The following is a 16,112-nucleotide window of genomic DNA, read 5'->3' as shown; positions in this document are numbered from 1 at the left end:
TCTGTGCCCCACACAAACCTCACTCAGGCCAGCTGTTGGTACCCTGTCAGTGAAGCCAGATCTGCCATGCCCTTGCATGAGGCTTTGGCTTCTTCAGAAAAAAAGAAGGATGAATAGAAGTATAAAATAAACTTTCTTTTTATTTTTCTCGAAGTTCAGAGAGCATGTATGTGTGTTTGATACATATATATACACAGAGAAACAAAGCCCAGTATTCCAACAATCCTAATGCATCTGCATAGAACAAAAATACACTTCACATAATCACCCTTGGTCCTGGATATACCATGTAATGGTTCTGATGAACTGTTTGTTAAAAGCTGCTGTAGTTAAACTCAACAGTTGCTTTGCATGAGATGTGACTCCAAAACAAGTTGCTGAAACTTAGTTATGCATGTGCTGTGGACAAGGCTGTGCTAAGGCAAGCGTGTGTTGGTAATGTTAGTAATGTTGTTACCGAGGTGTTCTGCTCTGCCTGGATTGTTTTCTTGGAGAGCTCTAGTTCTTAATACACTGCCAATTTCCATATTGTGGTAAAAGGAAAAGCCAAAGGAACATGTATGTGTGGTGGCTGAGATCTTCACCTGGACTGCAGTCCTGTCAGTTTTCAGCGAAAAGCCCCAATCTAGCATGTTTTTAATGGGATTTTTCACCAAGGGTAATGGCTTTAAACTGAGAGAAAGTGGGTTTAGATTACATATTAGCAGGGCAAAAGAACTTTGACTGAACCCAAACTTGTAGCTATAGCTAAATCACAGTGAGGTGGGAGATGCGACTTGTTTGGACACCTAATGGCTGGTCAGTGCTTATAGTCAAATGAGCAAGATCCCTGTTTTTTTGAGACATGGTGTAAATAAGTAAAATAATTTTTACCCCAAACTACTAGTAATTTGTGCAGACAAAATACACATGAGAGGGAAAAGCTATGTACTTTGTACAGAGGCAGGGTGCAGGAAAGGCTGATGTCCTCAAATAGTATGTATCATGTGCAGGTAAAGTATAAAGAAGTGAAAGGTAGTGTTGCAGTAGGCTTTTTCCCTTTCTTATTTCTAGACCTCTTAGCAGCTAATGGCAAACCCCTGATTTTATTTTCTCTGTAGCTGATTGGAAGGACACTGTTTGTGCAGTTCAGGTGACTTTCAGTACTCCACCATGGCTACATCATCTTTCATCATTCTGCCTTAGACTTGCTGTTGATGGGCAGGCTGTACTTGACCTTCACCCAGGACTCCCAGGGACAGCAAGACTGAAGTCTCTCTTGTTTCTGTGATGTAAAATAAAGGGACTGCTCCTCTCATAGGCCTCAGTGGGCACTTGGTGCTGGGAAAAGGGCAAGGTGGTGTGCCTGCATGCAGAACCACAGGGCTGAACGGTGTCCCCAAGGAATGATCTAACCTGCTTACCCTAAGACAGGGTTGGCAAAGTCATTTCTGACAGCAACTAGCATTTCTTGACAGAACATATACATACATGTTCTCACCCTAATAAAAAGATACAATATATATCATATATGATGTATATGTGTTTCTACACACACACACACACACAAAAAAAAAATCTACTTGTGCTTTTCTTTCTGTCAGAAAGCTTTTCTCACTGTCTTGGTAAAGTCTCTCCTCTTTAAATTTGAAAACTCATTCATTTTGTCTTTGCATCTTCCTTCTGAAGAATTGAAGACTTAACTTCTCTGCCTTCAGTTTCCTTTTGTTTAGATTAGATACTTAATTTATCCTCTTTCTACTCTTTCTCTGAATATCTTCCAATTTGCCCACATATCTCATGGAGAGCAGCAGTGAAACTTGACCAAAATGTTCCTGTTGACATCCAGTAATGGTGAGTACAGCGGAAGGCTTTCGTCACAGACCTCTCTTGCTGTCTGTCTGTTCCAGCATAACATTTGCTTTTTTGCAAGAGTGCGATATTGTTGATGCTTATCTATCTTATTGTGTGCTGTAACCTCTAGCTCTCTTCCACAGAACTCCTGCCTAACTGGGAGAGTGCAAGTTGGGCAGTAGGTGAAAGATAGAAACCTGGTTGTGAGGCAGGCCTGGAATAGTGAAGTAGAAAAAGGGGTAACAGTGGCTTAGAGGAAAACTACCTGATTAAATACCTGAGTAAATATTTCACTGAAAAAAAAGGACAAAACATTGAATATTTTTTCGACAGTTACTGAAGCAGATGCTGAAGGGATTTTGGCATAAAATGTGCTGAAGTTCAGTTTGGGTATCAAGGTTATAAAGTGTTTGAGGCTAGGAGATTGCCAAAGAAATGTTTTGCTTGTATATGCAAGACAGTGTTCTTAATAGTATTAACACTAACATTTGCCTGCTTGCTCTGGTGCCTGCTGAAGTCTGTCACTATGCAGCCCAAGCTGCTTTTCTGTGTTACTTTTTCATCTTCCTTGTGGAAAAAAATTCAGTTCAAGTGATATTTGTATAAAGCACTAGATAAATTCAGTTGGGTTTGTGTGTATGCATTTTCTTGTAACAATAGTAATTTTGTATGTTTTGGGAAGTGGTACTTTAGGCTTCTGTGTGGTCTTTTTATCCCACATATGGAATAGCAGTGTTGCCTTGCAGTGTCCAGAGTGGGGACCTATGCAGAGCAAGTCCCATGATGCTTTTGGTTATTTAGAATGTTCTACACATGCACAGTGAGTTTTTTCTTCCTGGAAAGAGGGGAAATCCTCACTCATTGAAACAATTTGTCTTCCACATTGGACCAAAAAAACATAGGTTTTTGTAGTGGGCTAAAATCCTGCAAAATTTCAGCACTGTATTTTTTCCAGTAATCCCAAGATTGTTTGTTCAGCTGCTTTCACTCAGTGTAGCATTTAATGAGAGTATTTATAAAAAAGAGAGGTGGTTAAGGCATGGAACTTTTTTTAAAGTTCTTTGACATATACTTGTTCTTTCGTACTCCTTTCCACATTGTGTGTGTGTAAAGGAGTGTGTGTGAGGCACTCCCAGGAGGGATGTCAGCAGTTTGTGCTCCTGAGTCAGCAGAAGTTGCTGGAAAAAGGACAGAAGTGCAGTAACTGCTGCGGAGAATGCCGCGCTTCGCGTTGTGTTGTCTGATCCCGATTATGGGTCTTAAGCCCCTACTGACAGCTGCAATCCCCTTGTTTATGAATCTGTTTCTAAATGCTTTCTTTCGGAGAGTCACGCAGCTATGACTGCACCCTGGTTCGTTTCGACATTTCCGCATTAGCCTGAAGGGAACTCTCTAAAACCTGCTACCCCACGCTGCTTCCATCCTCAGCGTGAAAGGGGATGGTTTCATAGTCCTGTGCAAGGACCGGAGGCTGGGGTGGATTTGGGAGCCAGGAGGGAAGGGCGCTCCATGGTGGCTGCAAAATCATGTCATCAAATATCAGCTATATTCCTTTGTAATTTCTGATCCAACTATTACTGACTTGGCCAAGGACTGGGTTGAAATAATATGGGACTCTGGGAACTTCATATCCCATTAGATCCTTCACCTTGGGCTACTTCGAACCAAAATGGCAAAAATTGAATTGAAATGTATTGTTCAATTCTGTGTATCTTTTCCACACATGATGTGGTCTGGGTTAGGGGGTTGGGGTTGCTTTTTTGTTTTGTTTTGTGTTTTTAAGTAGCTAACCATGTGAATCCACAAAGTAATGCGCTTTATACTCCTACTTTGCTTCTGTCCTTGAGCACGTGCATTGCTACAAAGGGACAATCACCTGTGGAATTGACCTGTGCTTCATCTTTCAAGGCCCATGCATTGGTGACTACATTATTTGTTGTTTAGCATGTTCTGTGATCAGTGCTAAGATTTGAGTTGCACAGTTCACAGAAATGCTGAGTAACTACTGTTTCCATGTTTCCATGTTATTTTGTTCTAAATAATTCAAAAAGATCCTTATACAAAGCTGTGGGCGCTCTCCTGCATAATTAATACTACAACGAAACCATGGCAGCATTAAAACGAATAGTCAAAAAGGAGCCCTGCCTGTCTGCTACCTACAGAGAAAATTCTGTCCTACTTTTTATTGCTCTGGAAAGGTCTCTACACCACCAGTTTAAAATAGATAGCTTTTGCTAAAGTCCCTCAATTGGAATTTAAGGAAGGGTAAAAAGAGCAGGAGCAAAGAGCTGACATGCCCCTGGAGAGCTCAACAGAAAGAGCAGTGGATGCAAAGTGAAATCAAATCTCTGCTCTCAGGAAGGTGGGATCTATGTCCATTGGTTTTCATAAAGGTACAGTAGGGTTTGAGCCATGGGTGGAGGTGGGTGCAATAAGGCAAGTCTTGGGGTCACCCCGGCGAGTTAGCCACCAACTTTTCCTGAATTTTTTTGTAAAAGAACCCAACATAGGCTCACAATTGTGGCTGAATTACGATTTTTTTTTTTTTGATTGGTACACAAAATACTTTTGATGCTGGAAGTTAAGTTGAAAGTTAACAATGATTCCTTTGTAGCAGTCCCTTTTGAAATAGACAGTCCTGTATCTATAAGAAAACACTATGCGGAGGGATAAATTCTGCTTTCAAGGCTGTATTTTATATATAAATGTCTTATGAATCTTTTTTAAACAATATATATTAACAGGAATATTTACATAAGAAAAGGAAATAGGATTTTAAACTATTACATAGAATATGTAAGTATCCCTGTCCTTGCTTGATTTTTTTTTCTTCAAATAATCAGCAGCCTTTGGCATTTCACACCCTTCTTACAGTAATTTTCAGTAATTTCTTCTTGAGTGCTGATACTTGGTTCTGTCTTTAGCTATTTACTACTAAAGTTTCTCTGAAAGCTTTTACATCCATATCCACTGGTCTGAAACTGCTTGGCTGCATTTTTTAAGTCCCCATCTTACTTAATTCCTATCACAACATTTCCTCAACTATGTCACCTTTTTTTGGTTGGTTGGTTTTTGGTTGGGGCTTTTTTTTGTTGTTTTTTTTTAATAGAAAACCACTGGTGTTCTCAGCTGTGGCTGTGCTGCCATATCCAGCAGCCTCATGGCAGGCTGTGACCTGATAAGAAGCACTTTCCCAGGCTGGTCTGAGAACACCAGTAGTGGTGCTGGTTGCCTCTCCTGAGCCAAGTTTAGCACCAAGCACAAGGGGAACACCCAGGCCGTGCGAACGCCACCGCCTCAGGCCCATCACAGGCTGCATTGCCTCATGTCATGCAGTGCTGTTGTTGGTTATTAAAGGCATCCATGCTGTCGTGTTGGCAGCCTACCAGACCTGTCTTCTTCCAGCTGAGCCTCAAGGCTTATTGTATCAGAGCTCAAGAGAGACATGCCTGCCTTATCTGTGTGCTGGTGGTGTCAGTCAGATGGGTGATGTGGGTAACTGGCCACTCTTGATCACTTATTTTGTGCCTGATTTAAGGGCCGCAGTAGATCCTAGTTCAGAGGAGTGATGCATGTGGGCAATGGGGTTGAAACCTCAGCCTGATGACAGCGAGAAGAGGTACTGTTTGCTGAGTCCCCACAGTTGGAACCATGACAGTGATACACCAAGAACTTGTAATGAATCCTGTGAGTCATCCATCACTGCTTGACATGTCCATTTCCTATACCTTAGTGCTCAGGGGGAGCCCAATCACTACCTGCAGCGACTCCTTCCTTCTTCACCTTCATTTTCCACCCCTGTGTAGTCTGGGCAGGCAAGACACTTGTTGAAGGAAAGAACCTTGATTTGGACCAAAAGTAGAAATCCATGCTGGTGAAACAGCATTAGCATAGAGTGAGAGCCAGTCTGTTGTCATCTTCCATGAAGTAACTGCAAAGTGTCATAAATACGTGCAGTTCTGATTGTCACTGCAGAACATGCTGTGTGACAGACAGTCTTGCTTAGAGGTCTGTATCTTAGGGATTGTGTTGAGTCATACAGTTGATAATCTAAATGTAAATAATAGTTGATGCATGTAAAAATTTGAATTTCATTAGGTGGAGGTTTTTAGACTTGAACAAATGAATTATTTTTTTCATGTAATGCTGTAACTTGCTTACTAGCTTTGGCAAAGAGTTTTTCCCCTGATACAGAGATAGCAGATACTAATAAGCAAGCAGACAAGGTTATGCAGCAAGGGGGTATTTTAATCATCTTTGTTTTGCAGCAGACAGGCCGGAGTGAGGTACCTCTTAGAAACAATCTACTTCACTGATACTTTGCTTCAACAGATTGACATCATCTCAGGAAAGAAAATAACTGTTTGCTATTCCTGTCATAGACTTCTTTCAATCACTGCGACAGATGTTCCAAGCATGTTGTTCCTCTGTTAGGTTTCTTTAGTAGTAAAAATACTGCAGTCTAAATATAGTTTAAATTGGTTGAGGAACCTTGTTTGAATATGATTCAAAATCGTGTTATACGTGGTTTAAATCAGAGCGCAACAGGACAAAACCATTGGAAAGTCTAGTTAAGATAATTTCAAACCCAGGTAGGAATTTTTATTCAATCATATTTAAAGTGAAGTGCTGTCTTTTTCTAATATATCTTGCAATCCGATTTAGGATGAACCTGGATAACAATGAACTTCCCTCCCCCTGCTCATTATTTGGAATTACCTTGGATAAAAAATGGGACAAATACTTAGTTAAAGAGTCCTCATTTCCTGTATCTGCAGTGTTGTCTTTTGTGCCAGCTGAATGTTCTACATCAGGAATATACAGATTTTGTCATCCTTTTTTTTCAATGAAACCGAGTTTCGCGTTCAGGAACAGTTGAGGTGGCTGAGATTAGAGAACCAGTACACATGCACAAGGTACCTATTATTCCTTTGGGGACTTTGGAAGCTGAGAAGGCTGCTGCCCTTATGACCCCCCCCCCCCCCCCCCCCCCCCCCCCTTTCCTCTAATAGTGAGTTCCAGTTCAAAGCTCTTCTCTGTCATCTTTCCTGCTCATTCACTTCTGGAGGCCACTGGGAGAGCTAACAGGATGATGCAGGCTGAGTTCTGCTGGTGGTAAATAGCTCCTCCTTTTTATTCTCCCGCTCATTTTGTACCTAGGTGATTGGTTGCTACTCATGTGGCCCACTTTTTGAGACCACTGGGTTGGGAGTACAGCTTCCTGCCTGGAACTGGGTCATGGTGGTGTGACAGTAACTCCACTGGTGTGTGTCCCTTCCAAGCGCGATTCCAGTCAGTGACGTTGATTGGGGGAATGCTTGTTTTGATACTGGCTGGCTGACGCTTTCTGCTCCCTCTTTCTGACACGTATACAGATGAAGTTGCTAAATTGCGTTGTCTGGGACAAGGTGCTCTTTTGTTTCCAAAAATGATGAGTAAAGAAACAAAGTTCAAGGTTTATTTTGTCACTTGGACTTTTACTGCAGTGATAGAGACTGGGAGTTCAGCTTTAGAAAATGGAGAGTAAATGGAGTTTGTAATCTATTCTTGTTTCACTGCTGGTTAACTTTATTTAATAGCTTGGTAAAATAATCCTCCAAGAAGGAAGTAAATGTAGGGAGATACAGGTGCAACGACCTCCAGTGCCCAATGACACCGGAAACAGTTAGCATCCCTCGTTTTGTGCCTGTTTTGTGGGGGAGGAGAGAGAAGCTCATGTGGTAATCACAAGCTGCCAGGTCATTGCAAGTAATCTGGTGCCAGCAGTAACACTCTCTTCAAGGTCCTGCTTCTGTGGGAAACCTCACTGGTGGTTAACTTGAGCATCCAATTTTGAGCCTTCACAGAGGAGAGTGATTCATGTATGCTTTGTCTTGAAGCCATTTGGGCCCTGCTATGATCTCACATAAGGAGACATTTTCTTCTAGGTTTGGTTTACAAATTTGGAGCTGGGATCACTCACATCGATCTTTTTCTTTGGTTTCGAGCTTCTTTCTGAAGCAGTGAAGGTTGTCGTTGCTTACTTACTAATTTCTTCATCATATTTGTATTGATTTAGTGCCCATATGTATTTAAGCTGTGAGAACAGTGAGAAAGACTTTGAACATCTAATTTTTCCCCTTTTTTATTCTTGTAATTAAACAGAAATTCTATAGCATTCCCCCAAGGAGTAACTTTGTAAAGTTCATGGCTAATTTCACTATCCATGGACAGCTGTACTTTTTGGGCTTTTTTGGCAGCATGGTCATGGCCTTCTCTTAATTGTTTCTATGACAATTTTTTATTTGGTTTGGCTTATAATGAAAGAATGAAAGGGTTCTTCAGCATTCAAAGAGGCTGCCTAGGGAAGTGGTTGAGTCACCATCCCTGGAAGTATTTAAAAGATGTGTATACATGGCACTTAGGCACATAGTTCAGTGGTGGACTTGTCAGCACCATGTTAGCAGTTGGACTCAATGATCTTAAAGGTATTTCTAACCTAAATGATTAAATGGTTCTAAGATCCAACCTACTACTTCGAGTTTGCTTTCCTGTTTGAAGGGCTGAGTGAGGCACGTCAGGACAGTTGCAGTATCTGAGTTTCAAACTTCATCTCTTTTGTCCAGCTTCCATACCAAGTATAGCAGCATGGTGAGACCTTTAGTTCTGGAAAGGTAGATTGGTTATTTAGGGACAGACATTTGAGATTATTCTTTATTTCTTTGTCTTTATTTATTTATAACAACAAGGTTTCTAGGAAGAAGATACAGCCTTTAGCTCAGGATTTAGTACAGCAAATTACTGCAAGTGAGAAGAAGTTAAGTTTCTTGGAGGTGAATGTAGCAGAAGTGTTCCTGCCTGCCTGTAGCATTTAGATATACCTAGAAAGAATGGGAAACACCCTGACCTTAAAGTAACCTTCTGCCCTTGTACTTTGCCACCTGTCTCAAGACCTGCAATAGAAGATTTGACTGCTTCTCATAAGCTCTTCTCCCTAGGTTGTCTCCCAGAAAGGAAAAAAGAAGAGTTATATAACAGCATTTTCCTCAAAAACTCTGTTATAGAATTCAACCAAAACCCTGATTTTAGCTCCAGTAGAAGTCTAAAGCTGGCACAAACTGGTTTTCCAAGGTCCCTTTTTCTGTGTTTATAAAGAAAGTAAATGAACCAATAGTTTAATATGTGGGGTAGAATATTCCTAAATGGCAGCAAGGAGAGTGGTTCTTGGTAAGAGCCACAACCACCGATTCACTACTTGGTGAGCTTTCCTCCTCCATCAGGGGATACAATTTGTCAGAAATCACCAGTGGAGAGCTTGGAGGAGAGGAGAGGAAATGCACTGTGATACAGAAACAGAACCCGTTTCAGATATGATACCTTCCTGTTGAACGTTAATGAACTGCAGCGGTTGTATGTAAGGTTTGTGGCTCGTTACATATGCTTAGCTTGCCAAAAGTTTCTTGGGGCATTAAGGGCAGGCAGTGTCATTTGTGCAAAAGGCAGAGCTCTCAGCCTGTGGATGTAACACTGACCTTACTTGAACTGATAAATAGCTGTCTTATCCATGACCTTTAATAGCTGAAATGCGTACACCTTCTACAGACTTTTTCAGGTTTGCTTCAAAAGAGATCGGTGGATAAAGCATATGTATGTATGTATGCACTGCTCTGTGTGATCCTTTCTGGCTTGTAACAGCACATCAAGGGAATTCCAGAGTTTAGGAGTAGCAGAGCAATCACTTCCGTGTGCTCTTTCTTCCTCAGGTGTTCATTCATAGGGATGCACGGTTGATCTTAAAGAAAAAAAATAAAACACGACAGAATGTAATGTTGGGCTTTATCCTCCTAATGTAAAATAAGACTTACCTTCTGTTTGCATTCTCTGGTTTAATTTGAAAGAAGACAGAGACAATATTAAAATATAATGAGGGCAATTCATTTTGTGCTTCACAGTGGCTCAGATTTAGAAGAAAAAAACCCCACCTTAATCAGCACAGTACTTAAGGGCTCCCTGTAAGAAGGTTGTGCTTAACCTTCAGCAAACGCTTATGGGCTGCCCTGAATAATAATGGGTTTAAGCACATGCTTAAGTGTTTTCCTGAAGGAAGACCTAAGCATCTTCTCAAGTGTTAGATTACGGCTTCATTTACCTTATTCATAAATCACAGCATCAGAAGCAAACTGTTCTTTCATCTCTTGGCAGATATTTGGGTGTATAGATTTTTCCACCTCCGTTTGCCCTGCTTTCTGTGGCTCTCTTGCTGCAATCTGATCAGCCCAGGCTGACCTTCAGGGGTGCTCCACATGGTTCGGGAGCCTGCCCGCATGGCTCCGATTGCACGATCAAAGTCCATACCTTGCCTTTCATCTGCCGGCTCTCTGCCCTTCCCAGGGTTATTAATTTGAAGAACTCAAAGGCGCAACCCTTTTCTGCTGCGCCTGTTCCCGGGGAAGTAGGAATGGGAATTGGCGGGTTGTCCAACGGCTTGGCTTTGGTCAGTTTTCCATGGTGGGAGATGGGATTGGAGCGGGTTAAATCTGCACCAGCTGTTTCTTGGTTGGCTGTCGGAAATGCAAGGAAAAAAAAACAGGAGAGGAAAAAAACCCCCACCAAACCAACCCTACAAAAAATATGGGGGGAGGGGAAAAAAGAAAAAAAAAAGAAGGGGGAAGGCGAAAACAAGAAGAAAGAGGGGAAAACAAAATAAAGAAGGCAGGAAATGGGAAGAAAAAAGGGGAGAAGGAAAAAGAGGAAATAGGGGTGCAAAGGGATAAAAATTTTAAAAGAGTAAACAAGAAAAAGGGAAAAAAGAAATGAAAAAGGGGGAAGTAAAACAAAAAATGGAAAAAAGAAAAGAGAAAAAAGGACAAGAACGGAAAAATGGAAAAAAGCGGAGAAAGAAAAAAAAAAATCACAGGAAAAAGGGAGAAAAGAGAAAAAAAGGAAGAAAAGAAGGGGGGGGACGGGGAAGGGACCGGAAAAAACAGGGGCTGGGGGAAGCGCGCAGCCGAGCAGCGCCCACAGGGGCCGGCGGGAGCCCCAGGCCGCAGCCCCGGCCCGAGGCCGCTGCGGGCGCTCCGCGGGGGCCCGGCCTTGCGCGGGGCCGGGCGCGCGCCTCTTGCGTAAGCGGCGGCCCCGCCGCCCTCCCGGTGGTGGCGTTGCCATGGCGAGATAGCGGGGGAGGATTCCTGGGATCCGTAAGCCGGGGGGAAGGACAGATTACGTTTTAACCCGGCACTCCGCGGCACCTAACGTGATGTGGCAGGGTCGCCCAGGTGTCCCGGGAGGGTGACCCGGCGGGCAGCCCCGGGCTGTTGCAGGCATCGTTTTAAATAAAATAAAGCTGGGAGGGAGGGGGGGTGGGGGGGTTGGCTCTCTGGGTAAGAGGATTAGATGCGTTCGCATGGGGGCCAGGATGAGAAAAATACCGCAAGGCTTGAGGGAGGTGGGATTGAGGAATTGGCCTCGATGGAAACGGGAGGCATCCTTCTTTATGAACATTGCTAGTGCCTGCTGAGAACTGCCTGGCAGGTGCTGGAAGGCGATTCTTTTCATCTGCATATTTTATTATCACATTTAGTTGTCAGTATTTTAATCGTAAGATGTGCACATAAACACACCCTGAGAATCTCTAAGCAGTGAGTCCAAGTACCAGCCCTATGCTGATACCGAGCCTAGATCAAATAATTGACAGATGTCTTTTACATGAATGGAAGGAATGACGGGAGAAGGCATCAGTGTCTGCTTGGGTAAGTTTCTTTTCCGTTATCTTTAATCATTATTAGTGTTTTTGCACCGTCTCTTCCTTAGTGTCAGAATGGGAGCAGTCAACTCTGGTGGGGTCTTCTTGTGCTTTTGATCTTCTCGCTACTCTTTGCCTGCTGGAATTCCTAGAAGCAGGTGAGAATTTATGGAACCCTTTTGCTGTGGGCTCTTCTTTTTTGCTGCGAGGATGTCATTAGTGCAGGCAAAAACTTTATAAATTCTGATGTTCGATTTTAAGTTTGGAAAAGATGATGTCTGGTCTAGAATAGAGTACAAAAAATACTGGTCTGCAAATTACGGTGTTGTAAACACATTTTTTAAGAGAGCAGACCCTACCTGTGTTAATAATAATATTCATTGCCAGGAAACAGATGTGTGGGGGGGAAAATCTTAAGTGAATTTGACATTCTTAAACAGTTTTACAGCAGTGGGATAAGAAATGTAAGAGAGAACACTACTGGGAAATGAGCTTGCGTTACACCCACAGAGCATTTACTGTACATTAGTTATAACCCTGTTGTTTTTGTTGCCTGCAATTAATTGAGTAATTTCTTCCATGACTGAAACTGCAGGTTAAGCATGTTTGCTTTGAAAGCCAGTCTTCTGAATCGAGACGGCTTTTGCACTTACCATACATTAACAAGCTCTTGCAAAGTACATTTTGTGTGCTATGGTTATGAATTCCTGAAAGGTATCGGTGGGGGTTAATTCACTGTTACATAAACAGCCAATAACAGCTTCCGATTGCACTGAAATTGCTCTAAAATAGTTATTAGCTTCAAGGCTATTATGGGCAAAAAGGCATTCCACTTTTGCAAATATTATTTCTATGAAAAAACCAGAAATGGACTACAAGAACTCTAAAGCATTGAAGTGAGGACACTGCAGCTATAAATAGGCAAAGCTCTAGTGTAGCTTTACCACTGGGTTTTACAACTCTGACAAGGCCTTTACCTCCCAGTCCTACTTGGAAACCAACAAAATCTCAACCAAACTAGTTTTCCAGAAGCTGAGCATTTATTGTATGAAGACATTTGAAAAGAGCATCATTGCTTTAGTTAGCAAAACCTGCCTGCTACCTGTGTGCACGCATGCTGATATTCTGAAAAATAAGAAGTCAGAGCTGGCATCGCAAATAGCCAAGTCTTAGAGCTGTACTGAACTGTGGGAGCACAGGGGCAGCGTGGGGAGCCAGAAGCTGGAATTTATTGCAGCAGGGTTATGCAGAAGTTCAACTCACTCCAGGCGGTGCAGGAAGGAGCTGAGAATCAGTTTCTGAGCTCCCTGGCCAGGAAGCAGGGGTGCCTGGAGGGTGGAAGATATGCCTGCAGCCATTTCGGGTGCCTTCTGATTTTGAAACTTCGCATGGGGAATTTGCTAGATACTTTTGTTGTTGGACTGTTTATTTAACAAAGCAGGCCTGGTACCTGTTGAAGCAGCCTGCAAAATTGGCTCTGTCCTCTCTGGCCATGAGCAGTAGTTGTTTGCTCAGAGAACTGGAAGTGTTTGGATATGAGAACTTTGCTTGCATTTAGACATCCTCAGTTGCCCCCAAACTAGCTTACACCTTTTCTTTTCAGGAACTGGAAATACTGCTTCTGCTGCATTTCTAGAAGTAAAAGAGTACAGCAAGGGGTTTTATGCGTAATTCAGTTGGTTTTTGCATATGACTGTTCATACTGACAGCTGCTTTCCAAAAGATGAAGTAACTTTATGTTTTGATTGTTTCAGCTATAGGAATTGACCCCTGTTTATTTTAAATGCAGTATTGTTCTGCATCACCAGCAGTTACTTATTTAGGTGTCTGAGGGAAACACATGACTTGGCATTAGCCTTTCTTTTCCTCCCATCTCCCCTGACCCCAAAGTAGTTCAGCCTGAAACTTGAAAAGTCAATCACAGTTACCTTGGCAAAATTATAAACAAATTAAGATGGATGAAGCCTGACCTTAAAATTATTTCAGATAGGCTGAGCACATGCAGCCGAGAGCATTAATTGCTGCTGTTTTCGCAGCTACCTTTGGCAGTGTAGGGTTTCCGTAAATAATTCCTCCTTGAAGGAAGTGAGACATGCCATGTCATCTATTTCACTTCTGAAGCCTTTCTGAAATTCCCTGGATTTATGACTTGTGTTAATTGATGTTGTGTAGATAAGTCTTTCAGGTATTTTCATTTGCCTGACATGAGACTAGTCCATCTCTGTATTTTTATTTTGGTATATGTATGTTTGTCATACGTATAACAAAATTACACGTTTGTGCACTGTTTAAAAATGGCAGACCCTTACTACAGTCAATATAGTTTTAATGGAATTAATGACATTTTAAATTAAGAAGAATTTTTGCTCATTTGTCTGTTATGTACCATGATTTGGTTACAAACCCCAGCAGTGCTGATGGCCCTGGAGACAATAAATGTCAGGACATGGCACATACTGGAGGATCAGCTGTTAATGTTGCTTCATCCAGTCCTGCTTGTGTTGTGAAAAGACCTTTAGGAGGTGCTTATAGCTCAACCATGGAATTTATTTAGAGAGAGATTTCAGAAGAACGCCAAGCACAAATCTTCCCATATTTTCAAGGTTTTTTTGTGATATTAAATCTGATGGTGCACATTTTTGTAGTGTATTTTACCTAAACATTTGCAAGTTATCTTTCATCCAGAAAATTGGTAGTACAGGGAGATTGAGAAGCATGGATAAGGCTTTTGAATCTTAATGAAGCTAGCCCAGCCAGAGGGGAAGTGTCAGGTGGGAGGCAGAGCTGTCCTTAAAGAACCAAGTGGGTTTCTTTTGGTATGGTCTAAGTGTCCATTTGAGATACTGTACAGGTTTACCATAGTATTTCAGTCTTTACTTGTTTGGGCTTTCTATGTTATAAAGTATATGTTTGTAAACCACTTCATACTGAACACAGTAAGATTTCATTCTGGTTGAACATCCATGCTTTATTATATGTCTTTATCATCATTGCAAGATAATATCAGGGCTTTATTACTTAATAATAAGTTTTATCTTTAAAGATCATTTTCTAAAAGATTGAAATGGGTTGTTACCTCACCTAGGAGTTATGAGTATGATTGTTGGGAGCACCTGAGAGTTGAGTTAGATGAATGCTGTTTTAATTGGCAGAAGATTACCAGTTTCCATGGGAAAATTAATTAGTTAAAACCCATCACCAAGGCCTTTTGAAAATTCTTAACTGTATTATGAAGATTATTGATTTTGAAGTTAATGACTACAAGTTGGAAGAAGAGGCTACTTTCTAAGTACCCCAATTTTGCATTGTCCATACAATAATAGGTTTACACTGTATTTAGGAGATGCATACAAAAGCCAGTTGTGTTTTTGCAAAAGGGTTTTAGCAGGAGCTTTGTGTGGGCCCACTCTGAGACAATCTAATAGGGTCTGATTTTCAGAAAGTTCCTTGCTGAAAACTATGCTGGTTTAGGAGAACTGTGGTTGTGCACTTTGACTCGTTAGCTGTTTTTGAAGTCTCTGGTCTCAGTAGTTAGTACTACCTGTCAGAATGTGTAAGGGCAGGAGGAGTTTGTGACCACCCTTGGATGCAATAATAATACACGATGAGAAACTGGCGCAGGTTGCCCGGAGAAGCTCTGGATGCCCCATCCTTGGAAGTGTCCAAGGCCAGGTTGAATGAGGCTTTGAGCAGCCTGGTCTAGTGGAAGGTTTCCCTGCCTGTGGCAGGGGGATTGGAACTAGATGATCTTTAAGATCCCTTCCAACCCAAACCATTCCATGATTCTATAAAATAGCAGCAAAAAGCTGCCTTTAAATTTTTGTGTGTCATTGGAAAGGGCACCGGTAAATCAGAAGATATGGTCAGGAGGGCAGGCAAGGGGTTAATTTTAGAGTATGTTCTATGTAAATAGTTGGCAATAAAGTGTCTAAATACCTCTGTAAGACTTCATGTGTGCAGCCACTATGTTCCTTAGGAATATAATTATCTTTCCAATAAATTCTTGGAGCGTGGAAATGTTGTTTTATGGACTGGAACTATAAAGTACACAGGAAGGTTGTGTTGGGCGTTGGTACCAAACTCACATATCCCCTGACAAGTTCCTAAACCAGAGACCAGACTTCCCCTCACTAAGAAATTCCCTGTGATGTTTCACCCTCACCTCTCCATCATCATCCCACACATTCTCTTCTGCCTTCCTATCACTGAGCTATGTGGTCAAAAACAAGAATCCCCTTCCCTTTTCCTGCTTGCTTTAAAAGCGGGAATTTTGAGCTTCTGGTAGGTGACTTGCTGCCTGCTTTTTTTACTGCTCTGGGCCTGGACATTTTCCAAGGCAGTCAGTCCTCACTTTCATCTACACCCTGGGATTCCACAGGTGCGATGGAGAAGTGAACCTTTGTGTGAGATTTGGCTGGTTTGCAGTCTCTTGCCACAGGGGAATGGAAGTAATAACAAGGGAGTTCCCACAGATAGGTGGATGTTGTGGGGTTGTGCCAGGAAGTTTTGGTTTCCTAATAAAATTGAAAGACGAATTTCTGGTTCTCTTAAAATCCTT

General features: G+C 41.9%; 1 protein-coding gene and 1 long non-coding RNA gene across 6 annotated transcripts in view; one reads left to right on the top strand and one right to left on the bottom strand.

Annotated features, from left to right (window-relative positions):
• HIVEP1 (HIVEP zinc finger 1) overlaps window positions 1–16,112 on the top strand; it is a 128,748-nt gene that overhangs the window by 30,222 nt on the left and 82,414 nt on the right. The window contains exon 1 of one of the 5 annotated variants that reach the window (XM_032115383.1): window positions 11,218–11,561. The exons of the other annotated variants lie outside the window; for them this stretch is intronic. Coding sequence (XP_031971274.1) covers window positions 11,522–11,561 — 40 coding nt within the window. The 5' untranslated portion in view covers window positions 11,218–11,521. Of the gene's footprint in view, window positions 1–11,217; window positions 11,562–16,112 lie in introns of those variants that run through there. 5 annotated transcript variants of the gene reach the window in all.
• On the bottom strand, window positions 8,513–10,481 carry LOC116446936. Its single transcript, XR_004241451.1, has 2 exons — window positions 9,962–10,481; window positions 8,513–9,604 (listed from the first exon to the last, which is right to left on the bottom strand). It is a non-coding gene; the product is annotated as an uncharacterized LOC116446936 (long non-coding RNA).

This window comes from Corvus moneduloides, chromosome 1 (assembly GCF_009650955.1).
Source record: "Corvus moneduloides isolate bCorMon1 chromosome 1, bCorMon1.pri, whole genome shotgun sequence".
In the NCBI taxonomy this organism is placed as follows: Eukaryota; Metazoa; Chordata; class Aves; order Passeriformes; family Corvidae; genus Corvus; species Corvus moneduloides.
Note: the sequence above shows the minus strand (reverse complement) of the source record. Positions and strands in the feature narration are given on the sequence as shown.